This window comes from Hyperolius riggenbachi, chromosome 10 (genome assembly GCF_040937935.1).
Source record: "Hyperolius riggenbachi isolate aHypRig1 chromosome 10, aHypRig1.pri, whole genome shotgun sequence".
Classification (NCBI taxonomy): Eukaryota; Metazoa; Chordata; class Amphibia; order Anura; family Hyperoliidae; genus Hyperolius; species Hyperolius riggenbachi.
Genome location: NC_090655.1, coordinates 3026414 through 3044109, shown reverse-complemented (window position 1 = coordinate 3044109; position 17696 = coordinate 3026414). Strand labels below are relative to the sequence as shown.

General features: G+C 51.3%; 1 protein-coding gene across 3 annotated transcripts in view; it reads left to right on the top strand.

The window, feature by feature from the left end:
* Positions 1 to 17696, top strand: part of SLIT1 (slit guidance ligand 1) — a 617918-nt gene that overhangs the window by 195067 nt on the left and 405155 nt on the right. For all 3 annotated transcript variants that reach the window (XM_068257843.1, XM_068257844.1, XM_068257845.1), the window contains one exon: positions 9363 to 9434. In XM_068257843.1, the coding sequence (XP_068113944.1) occupies positions 9363 to 9434 (72 nt within the window). The remainder of the gene's footprint in view (positions 1 to 9362; positions 9435 to 17696) is intronic.

Below are 17696 nucleotides of genomic sequence, written 5' to 3'. Positions count from 1 at the left end.
AAACTTGGTCATCAATTACAAGAAACGTTTGACCTCTGTGCTTGCAAACAAGGGTTTTTCCACTAAGTATTAAGTCTTTTATTGTTAGAGGGTTCAAAAACTTATTTCACTCAATGAAATGCAAATCAGTTGCTATCTTTTATTTAAGGGTATTTTTTCGATTTTCCTTTTGATGTGCTATCTGCCACTGTTAAAATAAACCTACCATTGAAATGATAATGTTCTGAGACTTTTCATTTCTTTGTCATTGGACAAACTTACAAAATCAGTGAGGGGTCAAATAATTATTTCCTCCACTGTATATACTAAATAACATCTATGCTGTAAGAATAAAGCCTGATGTGTAGCTGTGTCACTAATAGAGATGGTCGACGAGATGGAAATAATTCTGCATTGATGCTGATTTATGCAAATGTATGCACTCCCTTTGCTGATGAAATCAAATAATGTGATATGTTGTTAAAATTTGGTTTGGTGACTACAAATTAAAGGGTACCTGAGACGGATGAAAAGTAAAGTGTTATACATACCTGGGGCTTCCTCCAGCCCCCTTCAGGCTAATCAGTTCCTCGTTGTCCTCCACCACTCGGATCTTCTGCTATGAGTCCTGGTAATTCAGCCAGTCAGCGCAGTCCGGCCGCATGCCGCTTCCACAGCCAGGAGCGTTCTACACCTGCACAATAGTGCTGCACAGGTGTAGTATGCTCCTGGCGGCGGAGTGTGTGCATGCGCACTACGCCAGACTGGCTCATGTACCTGGACTCATAGCAGAAGATCCAGGTGGTGGAGGTGGACAGCGAGGGACTGATTAGCCTGAAGGGGGCTGGAGGAAGCCCCAGGTATGTATAAAACTTTCCTTTCATCTGTCTCAGGTTTACTTTGTTACACAGTAGTACTATACTCTACATATGCACTCCCCACAGAGCTGCAGGGAATCCACTGAGAATGCTGTGCACATTGAACACAGAGGTGTTGTCTGTTTACAATCTCCTTATTCCCCTGCAGAGTACCTGCACATCATTCTTACATGTACCCACACTTACATTGCCTAGGGCCTGATAGATATTCTTTGTTCCGGTCTTACCAAGGACTAGTTTTAGTCTAAAGGGAATAAATATAGCAGTCTCCATATCCTTCTCACTTCAGTTGTCTTGTAAAATTCCTAAGCGTTGGCAGTTAAGAGACGAATTTCATGTTACATACTTTTAATCAACAAGATTGTAATATGCAAATTAGAGGAGTCGGAGTCGAGGAGTCGGTGGAATCCTAAACTGAGGAGTCGGAGTTGGTGGATTTTTGGACCGACTCCACAGCCCTGCCAAGGAGTCTATCCTGCTCTTACTTATCTCTAACATATTGGTGGTTCCACTATTTCTTATTAGAGGATCACAAAGTGAGATTACTTAATGTAAAATAAATACAAATAAAATGTACATTTCTCCCTGAGTATAATGCAGTATCAATTAATTTTCTCCTGTGTTGCTGTCACTTACAGTACGTAGTAAAATCTGACAGCTCTGACAGGTTTTAGACTAGTCCATCTCCTCATGGGGGATTCTCAGCATTTTCTGCATCTTTTACAAAATGGTAACCTGGAAATATTCTGGCCAGTCTCCCTACTTCCTTGCACATTATTCTGGTAGTTGCTCTGAGCAACGGCTGTTCAGTAAGTGCTTTTGTATAATATTTCAGAATTCCCCATGAAGAGATGGACTAGTCCAAAATCTGTCAGATTTGTACTGCCTATTGTAAGTAAAAATACATTTAAAAGTGCATTCTACCCTAGAACAGTTGTGCATTTATATCTAAGTATTTTAAATGTTACTATTTTTGCAATAGTTGTCCTTAAAATCTTTTTCAAGCTCCCTTCCTGTATACTTAATAGAATCTTAAAACCACAACTTGTACATACGGTATTTTTAGCATCAGACGTCAGCACGCAAATAGTTCTGGTTATACAGACAAATGTCCTTAAGATGTAAAGTGACTCTAATCCTCTAGAGGAATTCTCACGTACTTTGGAAGGCCTAACATGGCACAGTCCACAGCTACCACTTGTCAGGTGTCATAGTGTGAAGCATATAATGTTCTGGTTGTGGGGTAAGGAGGGGTCATTAAATGAATATCTTGTAAGGATAAGATATGTCATCTCTTTTCAAATGTCATTCTGCAGCTGTGAAAAACTAAATTCATACAAAATTTCAAATTACAGATACCAACCCAACCGCAATCTCAGATCTGCACATGACATTCTTCTGACCTCTACATTCATCTCCTCCGGTTCACGTATACAAGATTTCTCATGTCCTTCACTCTTCCTCTGGAATGCCCTCCCACAACACATCCGTCACTCTCCAACCTTTGATATCTTTAAAGTGTAACTGTTGGGCATAAAATAGAAAAAATTAATTCTTTATTTTTATCTGGTAAACAAGTAATAAGGATGCTAACCAGGCAAACCAAAAGTTAAAATCACTATTACTTTTCTTGTTGATACATGATCATTCCCCAGTTTACCTGATTGTTATTTAGTACATTGCCGCACAAAGGAAGTAGCAAGGCATGCTGGGTTGTCCTTTTTTGCTTCTCTACTTCCCCTCAGACTTAACTAATGCAGCCTGATTGGCTGAAGCCTTTTTCCCTCCTGTTTTCCCCTCCCACACCTCTGTTCCTCTCTGATTGGCCAATATTTCTCATGCTGAGACAATGCACTTTCTCTAGTGGAGGACGGGCAATGCATACACAATCAGGCAGAGGAGATTAAGGGAGGAAATGACATCAGGATTGGCTTCAAAATAGCCACAGATAAAATGGGAAATGTTAAGAAGGATTTTCTCTTTTGTTACTGTAGAAAAATCACTAAAATCAAAGCGTGGAGAGTGCAATACATCTGTTATGTAAGTAGAGCAAGTATTTATCTTCTTATGTGTTTTTTTCTGAGATGGTATGGCTGACAGCTCCTCTTTAAATGCTCTTTCAAAACTCACTTTTTCCATCAAGCATGCGCTCTACCTGAGGCCAATTCCCCTTCTGACCTCTGGCCAAGTTGTACTCCTACTAGATAACCTAAAACACACTGCCTGTAGGTATGAGTATTGTACACTGCCCCACCTCTTGTGTCCAAACTCCCCCCATTCCTTTAGAGTGTAAGCTCACAAGGTCAGGGCTCTCTCACCCTTTTGTGTCTTGGAATTTGTCACACATTTATTTACATAAATTTTGTCACTAATCACCCATTCTGTATTTTGTACCAACTCTGTATTTTTTAAAATTGTATACCGTTTGTCTGTATTATGTACCCTGTGTTTGTTTCTTACTTTGTACAGCGCCACGGATTATGTCGGCGCTTTATAAATCAATAATAATAATAATAGTAATCACTCTATTCCTCTTGAAATGTGAAGCAGAAGTACAGTACCTGTTGGTCACCAAGTTTATGATCTCGGCTGTAGAATTGTGCTGCTATAGGAAGTGGAACATCAGTTGTTTGGTTTTAATAGTGAGCCTGTACCTGTTAGTGTGCTGATGATTTGCCCACATTACTGGGTATACCAGGATAACCGACACATGGGAAAGAATGACTGGTACTCCTATTGCAGTGCGCCTGGTAGGGATTTGCTGACAGTAAACCAGATATATCTGCCGATCTCACACCTTCTCTGTCTTCCAATCAGCTGTTTTACATTTGTTGGCTTTCAGTCTGCCAGGGGAGATCTCTCAGTCATTCTTATGGAAGATGTTTGGAAGTACTCTGGTAATCCTTCTGAGCAGCGCTGAATGTGCTGTAGGTATCAGGTAGCGGGCCCTGACTCTCCTGCTGTCTCTGTACTGTAGGTATCAGCCAGCGGGCCCTGACTCTCCTGCTGTCTCTGTGTTGTAGGTATCGGGCAGCGGGCCCTGACTCTCCTGCTGTCTCTGTGTTGTAGGATCGAGCAGCGGGCCCTGACTCTCCTGCCGTCTCTGTGCTGTAGGGTCGGGCAGCGGGCCCTGACTCTCCTGCTGTCTCTTTGTTGTAGGATTGGGCAGCGGGCCCTGACTCTCCTGCTGTCTCTGTGTTGTAGGATCGGGCAGCGGGCCCTGACTCTCCTGCTGTCTCTGTGTTGTATGTATCAGGTAGCGGGCCCTGACTCTCCTGCTGTCTCTGGGCTGTAGGTATCAGGCAGCGGGTCCTGACTCTCCTGCTGTCTCTGGGCTGTAGGTATCAGGCAGCGGGCCCTGGCTCTCCTGCTGTCTCTGTGCTGTAGGTATCGGGCAGTGGGCCCTGACTCTCCTGCTGTCTCTGTGCTGTAGGTATCAGGCAGCGGGCCCTGACTCTCCTGCTGTCTCTGGGCTGTAGGTATCGAGCAGCGGGCCCTGACTCTCCTGCTGTCTCTGGGCTGTATGTATCAGGCAGCAGGCCCTGACTTTCCTGCTGTCTCTGTGCTGTAGGTATCAGGCAGCGGGCCCTGACCCTCCTGCTGTCTCTGTGCTGTAGGTATCAGGCAGCGGGCCCTGACTCTCCTGCTGTCTCTGTGTTGTAGGTATCAGGCAGCGTCCCTGACTCTCCTGCTGTCTCTGTACTGTAGGTATCGGGCAGCGGGCCCTGACTCTCCTGCTGTCTCTGTGCTGTAGGTATCAGGCATCGGGCCCTGACTCTCCTGCTGTCTCTGTGCTGTAGGTATCAGGCAGCGGGCCCTGACTCTTCTGCTGTCTTTGTGCTGTAGGTATCGGGCAGCGGGCCCTGACTCTCCTGCTGTCTCTGGGCTGTAGGTATCAGGCAGCGGGCCCTGACTCTCCTGCTGTCTCTGTGCTGTAGGTATAAGGCAGCGGGCCCTGACTCTCCTGCTGCTGTCTCTGTGCTGTAGGTATCGGGCAGCGGGCCCTGACTCTCCTGCTGTCTCTGTGCTGTAGGTATCAGGCAGCGGGCCCTGACTCTCCTGCTGTCTCTGTGTTGTAGGTATCGGGCAGCGGGCCCTATCTCTCCTGCTGTGTCTCTGTGCTGTAGGTATCGGGCAGCGGGCCCTGACCCTCCTGCTGTCTCTGGGCTGTAGGTATCAGGCAGCGGGCCCTGACTCTCCTGCTGTCTCTGTGCTGTAGGTATCGGGCAGCGGGCCCTGACTCTCCTGCTGTCTCTGTGCTGTAGGTATCGGGCAGCGGGCCCTGACTCTCCTGCTGTCTCTGTACTGTAGGTATCGGGCAGCAGGCCCTGACTCTCCTGCGGTCTCTGTGCTGTAGGTATCAGGCAGTGGGCCCTGACTCTCCTGCTGTCTCTGTGCTGTAGGTATCAGGCAGCAGGCCCTGACTCTCCTGCTGTCTCTGTGCTGTAGGTATCAGGCAGCGGGCCCTGACCCTCCTGCTGTCTCTGTACTGTAGGTATCAGGCAGCGGGCCCTGACTCTCCTGCTGTCTCTGTGCTGTAGGTATCGGGCAGCGGGCCCTGACTCTCCTGCTGTCTCTGGGCTGTATGTATCAGGCAGCAGGCCCTGACTCTCCTGCTGTCTCTGTGCTGTAGGTATCAGGCAGCGGGCCCTGACCCTCCTGCTGTCTCTGTGCTGTAGGTATCAGGCAGCGGGCCCTGACTCTCCTGCTGTCTCTGGGCTGTATGTATCAGGCAGCAGGCCCTGACTCTCCTGCTGTCTCTGTGCTTTAGGTATCGGGCAGCGGGCCCTGACTCTCGTACTGTCTCTGTGCTGTAGGTATCAGGCAGCGGGCCCTGACCCTCCTGCTGTCTCTGTGCTGTAGGTATCAGGCAGCGTCCCTGACTCTCCTGCTGTCTCTGTGCTGTAGATATCAGGCAGCGGGCCCTGACCCTCCTGCTGTCTCTGTGCTGTAGGTATCAGGCAGCGGGCCCTGACCCTCCTGCTGTCTCTGTGCTGTAGGTATCAGGTAGCAGGCCCTGACTCTCCTGCTGTCTCTGTGCTGTAGGTATCAGGCAGTGGGCCCTGACTCTCCTGCTGTCTCTGTGCTGTAGGTATCAGGCAGTGGGCCCTGACTCTCCTGCTGTCTCTGTGCTGTAGATATCAGGCAGCGGGCCCTGACCCTCCTGCTGTCTCTGTGCTGTAGGTATCAGGCAGCGTCCCTGACTCTCCTGCTGTCTCTGTGCTGTAGATATCAGGCAGCGGGCCCTGACCCTCCTGCTGTCTCTGTGCTGTAGGTATCAGGCAGCGGGCCCTGACCCTCCTGCTGTCTCTGTGCTGTAGGTATCAGGTAGCAGGCCCTGACTCTCCTGCTGTCTCTGTGCTGTAGGTATCAGGCAGTGGGCCCTGACTCTCCTGCTGTCTCTGTGTTGTAGGTATCAGGCAGCGAGCCCTGACTCTCCTGCTGTCTCTCTGTGCTGTAGGTATCAGGCAGCGGGCCCTGACTCTCCTGCTGTCTCTGTGCTGTAGGTATCAGGCAGCGGGCCCTGACTCTCCTGCTGTCTCTGGGCTGTAGGTATCAGGCAGCGGGCCCTGACTCTCCTGCTGTCTCTGTGCTGTAGGTATCAGGCAGCGGGCCCTGACTCTCCTGCTGTCTCTGGGCTGTATGTATCAGGCAGCAGGCCCTGACTCTCCTGCTGTCTCTGTGCTGTAGGTATCAGGCAGCGGGCCCTGACTCTCGTACTGTCTCTGTGCTGTAGGTATCAGGCAGCGGGCCCTGACTCTCCTGCTGTCTCTGGGCTGTAGGTATCAGGCAGCGGGCCCTGACTCTCCTGCTGTCTCTGGGCTGTAGGTATCAGCCAGCGGGCCCTGACTCTCCTGCTGTCTCTGGGCTGTAGGTATCAGGCAGCGGGCCCTGACTCTCCTGCTGTCTCTGTGCTGTAGGTATCAGGCAGCGGGCCCTGACTCTCCTGCTGTCTCTGGGCTGTAGGTATCAGCCAGCGGGCCCTGACTCTCCTGCTGTTTCTGGGCTGTAGGTATCAGGCAGCGGGCCCTGACTCTCCTGCTGTCTCTGTGCTGTAGGTATCAGGCAGCGGGCCCTGACTCTCCTGCTGTCTCTGTGCTGTAGGTATCAGGCAGCGTCCCTGACCCTCCTGCTGTCTCTGTGCTGTAGGTATCAGGCAGCGGGCCCTGACCCTCCTGCTGTCTCTCTGTGCTGTAGGTATCAGGCAGTGGGCCCCGACTCTCCTGCTGTCTCTGTGCTGTAGGTATCAGGCAGCGTCCCTGACTCTCCTGCTGTCTCTGGGCTGTATGTATCAGGCAGTGGGCCCTGACCCTCCTGCTGTCTCTCTGTGCTGTAGGTATCAGGCAGTGGGCCCTGACCCTCCTGCTGTCTCTCTGTGCTGTAGGTATCAGGCAGTGGGCCCTGACCCTCCTGCTGTCTCTCTGGGCTGTAGGTATCAGGCAGTGGGCCCTGACCCTCCTGCTGTCTCTGTGCTGTAGGTATCAGGCAGCGGGCCCTGACCCTCCTGCTGTCTCTGTGCTGTAGGTATCGGCCATACCTGAGATATGGCAGTCAGGGTGTAGGTTTTCAGCAAATAAAAGTGTTTTTTATAGGTTTTTTTTATGTGTCGTGTATGTCGGTGACACATTTGATGTAAGGTTGAGGAGAACCTTCTGAAACAGGAACTGTAACCCTGGATTAAGTAGCTGATATTCCCTTTCCGACCAGAAATCTTTACCTTTTCTCCAATAGATCTCTGGGGGAAGGGGTTGGGGGGGGGGGGGGGTCAGTATGGCTGATGTTGCGGTTAAACCCCTCCCACAGTGTGATGTCATGACCTTGGTCCTTACAGTTTCCCATCTGTGAACCTCGTTGCATTGTGGAACACAACAGCTGTTTCCAACTGCCAAGAAAGCGGCATCTCCCTCTGTGTATTGAACTATCAGTAACAAACATTCCGTACAGATCACCTGGTAGAACTAAAGCTGTCATCACCAGTGGTAAATGTCAGAATGTAAATCAGGGAGAGGAAAGATTTTACATGGGCAAACACTGACTAAATCATTTATAAATGAATATTGTAAAAAAATAACCTTTTTTTTATTCATTATGGTATTTTCACTCCAGTCCCTCTCAGAAATATAACCAGTTTCTATCCTAGAGGTACAGACAGCACTATTGTACTGAAATGTAGTTTTCGGAGTATGAGAAATGTCCATGTGTGACGGCTCTGCCTGGTATAGAGGTTTTTTTTTCCAAGTAAAAGCGACCATCCAACAGCTGGAAGAACAGATTGGGAAATGTACATCCAAATGGGAGGCAGCAGGGTGAAGCACACCTGGATCACTTATGGAGGCTTCCACATTTATTTTCTTTTACACAATACCAGTTGCCTGGCAGCCCTGCTAAACCTCTGCCTCTAATACATTTAGCCATAGCCCCTGAACAAGCATGCAGCAGATCACGTGCTCTGACTGAAGTGTGACTGTATTAGCTGCATGCTTGTTTCAGGTGTGTGATTCAGACACTACTGCAGCTTAATAGATCAGCAGGACTGCCAGGCAACTGATATTGTTTAAAGTAGACATGATCGTTTGCACAGAAGGAAAACAGACCAATGCACCCTGAAGCCCCATTCACACTAGAGCGTTTTGCCACGATTTTGGCAAAACGCTCAAACGCTAGCGCTTTTTAAAAGCGCTAGCATAATGAAACCCTATGGGCCGGTTTTTACTTGGGCGATTTGCGCTAATCGCTGCAAATTGTCCAAAAACGCGAAACGCCAACGTGCCGCTTGCACCATTTTCAGGCAATTTCTAAGCGATCTCGTTTCAGTGCTATAGAAGTGCTAAACCCAATTGCGGCAAAATTGCTGCAGTGTTCAGTGATTTTTCCGCGTGAAATCGCGGAAAAATCACTCCTGGAAAAATCGCCGGCGTTTTGTAAGTGTGAATGGGGCCTGAATGTATTTAGACAGTTTAGCCTGTGTAATTCCTCCTCATTTGTGTCTAATCACAAGTTGTAATTTGATCTCTCCGCTGTGTCACATGACTGCATATGGCAGAGAGGGCAGATAAGGCCATTTGGAAGCACAGGCTGTAAACAATAGGTCTGCCTCCATGAATCAGGAAGTAGAAACTTTGGAAATGTTGTTTTAGGATTTGAATCTGCTGTATCAAACACATGTTTTTTGTTTAAAGGCGATTATGCGGTTGTGTATGTTTTAGAGCAGAGAGAAGTTCTGAGTTCAGGTCCACTTTAACAGGAAATTAATATGGCAGCCTCCATATACCTCTCACTTCGGGCTCCCTTTATACGTTTTCTCCACAAATCACATATTTTGTATTTGCACATTTACTTACATGGAAATCCCTCTGTTGAATTGCTCTTTGCAGACTGTCCACATGTATTTACTGGTCGGCACTTTCTTACAGGTGCCGTTTGTATGTGAGCTGAAAGCCAGATGCATTTCTGTAAAAATCAGGGGTTAAGTTAGTAAATGTCTTTCTCTTTCCTCCTTTGCAGAGAACTGAATGGCAATAACATCACACGGATCACAAAGAGCGACTTCTCTGGCCTCAAGCAGCTGCGAGTCGTGTAAGTTGTCTGCTTCTCTTTCATACTGGAAATGTAATGCATAGAAATGAAAGCAGCATTAATACTGTCTGTAAAGGATTTACATCTCCTCCCAGCAACATAAAAAGAGCTCTGCATTGCATGAGAAACACTCAGGCAGAGACTGGCAGATGGATTTACATTCTGCTCAACCCCCCCTTACCTGATAGCCCTGTTATATGCAGCCCCCTCACCTGAAGCCCTGATATATGCAGCCCCCTTACTGCAGCCCTGATATATGCAGCCCCCTTACCTGCAGCCCTGTTATATGCAGCCCCCTCACCTGCAGCCCTGATATATGCAGCCCCCTCACCTGCACCCCCTTACCTGCAGCCCTGATATATGCAGCCTCTTACCTGCTCCCCCTTACTGAAGCCCTGATATATGCAGCCCCCTTACCTGCAGCCCTGATATATGCAGCCCCCTTACCTGCAGCCCTGATATATGCAGCCCCCTTACCTGCAGCCCTGATATATGCAGCCCCCTTACCTGCAGCCCTGATATATGCAGCCCCCTTACCTGCAGCCCTGATATATGCAGCCCCCTTACCTGCAGCCCTGTTATATGCAGCCCCCTCACCTGCAGCCCTGATATATGCAGCCCCCTCACCTGCAGCCCTGATATATGCAGCCCCCTCACCTGCACCCCCTTACCTGCAGCCCTGATATATGCAGCCCCTTACCTGCTCCCCCTTACTGAAGCCCTGATATATGCAGCCCCCTTACCTGCAGCCCTGATATATGCAGCCCCCTTACTGCAGCCCTGATATATGCAGCCCCCTTACCTGCTCAACCCCCCCTTACCTGATAGCCCTGTTATATGCAGCCCCCTCACCTGAAGCCCTGATATATGCAGCCCCCTTACTGCAGCCCTGATATATGCAGCCCCCTTACCTGCAGCCCTGTTATATGCAGCCCCCTCACCTGCAGCCCTGATATATGCAGCCCCCTCACCTGCACCCCCTTACCTGCAGCCCTGATATATGCAGCCCCTTACCTGCTCCCCCTTACTGAAGCCCTGATATATGCAGCCCCCTTACCTGCAGCCCTGATATATGCAGCCCCCTTACCTGCAGCCCTGATATATGCAGCCCCCTTACCTGCAGCCCTGATATATGCAGCCCCCTTACCTGCAGCCCTGATATATGCAGCCCCCTTACCTGCAGCCCTGATATATGCAGCCCCCTTACCTGCAGCCCTGATATATGCAACCCCCTTACCTGCAGCCCTGATATATGCAACCCCCTTACCTGCAGCCCTGATATATGCAGCCCCCTTACCTGCAGCCCTGATATATGCAACCCCCTTACCTGCAGCCCTGATATATGCAGCCCCTTACCTGCAGCCCTGATATATGCAGCCCCCTTACCTGCGGCCCTGATATATGCAGCCCCCTTACCTGCAGCCCTGATATATGCAGCCCCCTTACCTGCAGCCCTGATATATGCAACCCCCTTACCTGCAGCCCTGATATATGCAACCCCCTTACCTGCAGCCCTGATATATGCAGCGCTGATATATGCAACCCCCTTACCTGCAGCCCTGATATATGCAGCCCCCTTACCTACAGCCCTAATATATGCAGCCCCCTTACCTGCGGCCCTGATATATGCAGCCCCCTTACCTGCAGCCCTGATATATGCAGCCCCCTTACCTGCAGCCCTGATATATGCAGCCCCCTTACCTGCAGCCCTGATATATGCAGCCCCCTTACCTGCAGCCCTGATATATGCAGCCTCCTTACCTGCAGCCCTGATATATGCAGCCCCCTTACCTGCAGCCCTGATATATGCAGCCCCCTTACTGCAGCCCTGATATATGCAGCCCCCTTACCTGCGGCCCTGATATATGCAGCCTCCTTACCTGCAGCCCTGATATATGCAGCCCCCTTACCTGCAGCCCTGATATATGCAGCCCCCTTACCTGCAGCCCTGATATATGCAGCCCCCTTACCTGCAGCCCTGATATATGCAGCCTCCTTACCTGCAGCCCTGATATATGCACCCCCCTTACCTGCAGCCCTGATATATGCAGCCCTGATATATGCAGCCCCCTTACCTGCAGCCCTGATATATGCAGCCCTGATATATGCAGCCCCCTTACCTGCAGCCCTGATATATGCAGCCCTGATATATGCAGCCCCCTCACCTGCAGCCCTGATATATGCAGCCCCCTTACCTGCAGCCCTGATATATGCAGCCCCCTCACCTGCAGCCCTGATATATGCAGCCCCCTTACCTGCAGCCCTGATATATGCAGCCCCCTTACCTGCAGCCCTGATATATGCAGCCCCCTTACCTGCAGCCCTGATATATGCAGCCCCCTTACCTGCAGCCCTGATATATGCAACCCCCTTACCTGCGGCCCTGATATATGCACCCCCTTACCTGCAGCCCTGATATATGCAGCCCTGATATATGCAGCCCCCTCACCTGCAGCCCTGATATATGCAGCCCCCTTACCTGCAGCCCTGATATATGCAGCCCCCTCACCTGCAGCCCTGATATATGCAGCCCCCTTACCTGCAGCCCTGATATATGCAGCCCCCTTACCTGCAGCCCTGATATATGCAGCCCCCTTACCTGATAGCCCTGTTATATGCAGCCCCCTCACCTGAAGCCCTGATATATGCAGCCCTGATATATGCAGCCTCCTTACCTGCAGCCCTGATATATGCAGCCCCCTTACCTGCAGCCCTGATATATGCAACCCCCTTACCTGCAGCCCTGATATATGCAGCCCCCTTACTGCAGCCCTGATATATGCAGCCCCCTTACCTGCAGCCCTGAGATATGCAGCCCCTTTACCTGCAGCCCTGATATATGCAGCCCCCTTACCTGCAGCCAAGAGATATGCAGCCCCCTTACCTGCAGCCCTGATATATGCAGCCCCCTTACCTGCAGCCCTGATATATGCAGCCCCCTTACCTGCAGCCCTGATATATGCAGCCCCCTTACCTGCAGCCCTGATATATGCACCCCCCTTACCTGCAGCCCTGATATATGCACCCCCCTTACCTGCAGCCTTAATATATGCAGCCCCCTTACCTGCAGCCCTGATATATGCAGCCCTCTTACCTGATAGCCCTGATATATGCAGCCTCCTTACCTGCAGCCCTGATATATGCAGCCCCCTTACCTGCAGCCCTGATATATGCAGCCCCCTTACCTGCAGCCCTGATATATGCAGCCCCCTTACCTGCAGCCCTGATATATGCAGCCCCCTCACCTGCAGCCCTGATATATGCAGCCCCCTTACCTGCAGCCCTGATATATGCAGCCCCCTTACCTGCAGCCCTGATATATGCAGCCCCTTACCTGCAGCCCTGATATATGCAACCCCCTTACCTGCAGCCCTGATATATGCAGCCCCCTTACCTGCAGCCCTGATATATGCAGCCCCCTCACCTGCAGCCCTGATATATGCAGCCCCCTCACCTGCAGCCCTGATATATGCAGCCCCCTTACCTGCGGCCCTGATATATGCAGCCCCCTTACCTGCAGCCCTGATATATGCAGCCCCCTTACTGCAGCCCTGATATATGCAGCCCCCTTACCTGCAGCCCTGATATATGCAGCCCCCTCACCTGCAGCCCTGATATATGCAGCCCCCTCACCTGCAGCCCTGATATATGCAGCCCTGATATATGCAGCCCCCTTACCTGCTGCCCCGATATATGCTGCCCCCTTACCTGCAGCCCTGATATATGCAGCCCCCTTACCTGTAACACTGATATATGCAACCCCCTTTCCTGCAGCCCTGATATATGCAGCCCCCTTACCTGCAGCCCTGATATATGCAGCCCCCTTACCTGTAACACTGATATATGCAGCCCCCTTACTGCAGCCCTGATATATGCAGCCCCCTTACCTGCAGCCCTGATATATGCAGCCCCCTTACCTGCAGCCCTGATATATGCAGCCCCCTTACCTGCAGCCCTGATATATGCAGCCCCCTTACTGCAGCCCTGATATATGCAGCCCCCTTACCTGCAGCCCTGATATATGCAGCCCCCTTACCTGCAGCCCTGATATATGCAGCCCCCTTACCTGCAGCCCTGATATATGCAGCCCCCTTACCTGCGGCCCTGATATATGCAGCCCCCTTACCTGCAGCCCTGATATATGCAGCCTCCTTACCTGCAGCCCTGATATATGCAGCCCCCTTACCTGCAGCCCTGATAAATGCAGCCCCCTTACCTGCAGCCCTGATATATGCAGCCCCCTTACCTGCAGCCCTGATATATGCAGCCCCCTTACCTGCAGCCCTGATATATGCAGCCCCCTTACCTGCAGCCCTGATATATGCAGCCCTGATATATGCAGCCCCCTTACCTGCAGCCCTGATATATGCAGCCCTCTTACCTGCAGCCCTGATATATGCAGCCCCCTTACCTGCAGCCCTGATATATGCAGCCCCCTTACCTGCGGCCCTGATATATGCAGCCCCCCTACCTGCAGCCCTGATATATGCAGCCCCCTTACCTGCAGCCCCGATATATGCAGCCCCCTTACTGCAGCCCTGATATATGCAGCCCCCTTACCTGCAGCCCTGATATATGCAGCCCCCTTACCTGCAGCCCTGATATATGCAGCCTCCTTACCTGCAGCCCTGATATATGCAGCCCCCTTACCTGCAGCCCTGATATATGCAGCCCCCTTACCTGCAGCCCTGATATATGCAGCCCCCTTACCTGCAGCCCTGATATATGCAGCCCCCTTACCTGCAGCCCTGATATATGCAGCCCCCTTACTGCAGCCCTGATATATGCAACCCCCTTACCTGCAGCCCTGATATATGCAGCCCCCTTACCTGCAGCCCTGATATATGCAGCCTCCTTACTGCAGCCCTGATATATGCAGCCCCCTTACCTGCAGCCCTGATATATGCAGCCCCCTTACCTGCAGCCCTGATATATGCAGCCTCCTTACCTGCACGCCCTGATATATGCAGCCCCCTTACCTGCAGCCCTGATATATGCAGCCCCCTTACCTGCAGCCCTGATATATGCAGCCCCCTTACCTGCAGCCCTGATATATGCAGCCCCCTTACCTGCAGCCCTGATATATGCAGCCCCCTTACCTGCAGCCCTGATATATGCAACCCCCTTACCTGCAGCCCTGATATATGCAGCCCCCTTACCTGCAGCCCTGATATATGCAACCCCCTTACCTGCAGCCCTGATATATGCAGCCCCCTTACCTGCAGCCCTGATATATGCAGCCCCCTTACCTGCAGCCCTGATATATGCAGCCCCCTTACCTGCAGCCCTGATATATGCAGCCCCCTTACCTGCAGCCCTGATATATGCAGCCCCCTTACCTGCAGCCCTGATATATGCAACCCCCTTACCTGCAGCCCTGATATATGCAGCCCCCTTACCTGCAGCCCTGATATATGCAGCCCCCTTACCTGCAGCCCTGAGATATGCAGCCCCCTTACCTGCAGCCCTGATATATGCAACCCCCTTACCTGCAGCCCTGATATATGCAGCCCCCTTACCTGCAGCCCTGATATATGCAGCCCTGATATATGCAGCCCCCTTACCTGCAGCCCTGATATATGCAGCCCCCTTACCTGCAGCCCTGATATATGCAGCCCCCTTACTGCAGCCCTGATATATGCAGCCCCCTTACTGCAGCCCTGATATATGCAGCCTCCTTACCTGCACGCCCTGATATATGCAGCCCCCTTACCTGCAGCCCTGATATATGCAGCCCCCTTACCTGCAGCCCTGATATATGCAGCCCCCTTACCTGCAGCCCTGATATATGCAGCCCCCTTACCTGATAGCCCTGATATATGCAGCCTCCTTACCTGCAGCCCTGATATATGCACCCCCCTTACCTGCAGCCCTGATATATGCAGCCCCCTTACCTGCAGCCCTGATATATGCAGCCCCCTTACCTGCAGCCCTGATATATGCAGCCCCCTTACCTGCACGCCCTGATATATGCAGCCCCCTTACCTGCAGCCCTGAGATATGCAGCCCCCTTACCTGCAGCCCTGATATATGCAGCCCCCTTACCTGCAGCCCTGATATATGCAGCCCCCTTACTGCAGCCCTGATATATGCAGCCCCCTTACCTGCAGCCCTGATATATGCAGCCCCCTTACCTGCAGCCCTGATATATGCAGCCCCCTCACCTGCAGCCCTGATATATGCAGCCCTGATATATGCAGCCCCCTTACCTGCAGCCCTGATATATGCAGCCCCCTTACCTGCAGCCCTGATATATGCAGGCCCCTTACCTGCAGCCCTGATATATGCAGCCCCCTTACCTGCAGCCCTGATATATGCAACCCCCTTACCTGCAGCCCTGATATATGCAGCCCCCTTACCTGCAGCCCTGATATATGCAGCCCCCTTACCTGCAGCCCTGATATATGCAGCCCCCTTACCTGCAGCCCTGATATATGCACCCCCCTTACCTGCAGCCCTGATATATGCAGCCCCCTTACCTGCAGCCCTGATATATGCAGCCCCCTTACTGCAGCCCTGATATATGCAGCCCCCTCACCTGCAGCCCTGATATATGCAGCCCCCTTACCTGCAGCCCTGATATATGCAGCCCCCTTACCTGCAGCCCTGATATATGCAGCCCCCTTACTGCAGCCCTGATATATGCAGCCCCCTTACCTGCAGCCCTGATATATGCAGCCCCCTTACCTGCAGCCCTGATATATGCAGCCTCCTTACCTGCAGCCCTGATATATGCAGCCCCCTTACCTGCAGCCCTGATATATGCAGCCCCCTTACCTGCAGCCCTGATATATGCAGCCCCCTTACCTGCAGCCCTGATATATGCAGCCCCCTTACCTGCAGCCCTGATATATGCAGCCCCCTTACCTGCAGCCCTGATATATGCAGCCCCCTTACCTGCAGCCCTGATATATGCAGCCCCCTTACCTGCAGCCCTGATATATGCAGCCCTCTTACCTGCAGCCCTGATATATGCAGCCCCCTTACCTGCAGCCCTGATATATGCAGCCCCCTTACTGCAGCCCTGATATATGCAGCCCCCCTACCTGCAGCCCTGATATATGCAGCCCCCTTACCTGCAGCCCTGATATATGCAGCCCCCTTACCTGCAGCCCTGATATATGCAACCCCCTTACCTGCAGCCCTGATATATGCAGCCCCCTTACCTGCAGCCCTGATATATGCAGCCCCCTTACCTGCAGCCCTGATATATGCAGCCCCCTTACCTGCAGCCCTGATATATGCAGCCCCCTTACCTGCAGCCCTGATATATGCAGCCCCCTTACCTGCGGCCCTGATATATGCAGCCCCCTTACCTGCAGCCCTGATATATGCAGCCTCCTTACCTGCACGCCCCATTACCTGCACCCTCTTACTGCAGCCATGATACCTGCAGCCTCATTACCTGCACCCCTTACCTGTGGCCCTGTTATATTTAGTTGAAAGGGGGGGGGGGGGTCTGAGAGGAAAGATATATTTGTTAAATTAAAATCATGTCAGGATAACAAATGTGATTTACAAGACTACAGTCTAGAGATTCTACACAAGTTTACTTTTTCACCTCACTCCATCCCTCTTGAAATTTAGAGCAACCTGTTGGTCCCCAAGTTTATGTCCTTGGCTGCAGAATTGTGCTGGTTTAGGAACATCAGTTGCCTTGTTTTCAATAGAGAACATTTACCTGCCAATCTGCTGACCTTCAAGAGAGATAGAGTTATGTGTAAAACAAAACTCCTCGAGAGCTTCAAAGCTGCAGACTAGCAAGGTCCCAAAATTTAAACTTTTTGGGAGGGGCTGCACCACGAGCAACCTCCATAGCCCAACCTGTGATGGTATCCTTGTACTGGGATCTACTATGACCCTTCTTGGGTCTCTGAAGTTTGCCAGACTTTGGCTACAGAGACCTAGACACACCTTCTGCTGCATCATTTACCAGCGTTGACTAGTGCAAGATTATTAGGTATATATATCTGGAAGGACATCAGAAATGCCTGTCTGATGTTTCCTGCCATCCATGGTAATGCAATGCATGGTTGCACGCACTCTTGAGCAAACGCAGCGCGCTTTTATTCAGTATAATGCAGTGCTGTCCAAGCCCTTGAGGTCCTCACACATTTCTGGCACAGCTGAATTTAATTGATGGGACTTACTACACTATATTGAGCTCTCGGCTGTCTCCTCCTCAGGAAAGTGCTTGTTGTTCCTTACAATAGAATCTGTTTTAGGTTTACTGGAAATGAAAATGTAATTTGGAATTGTGCT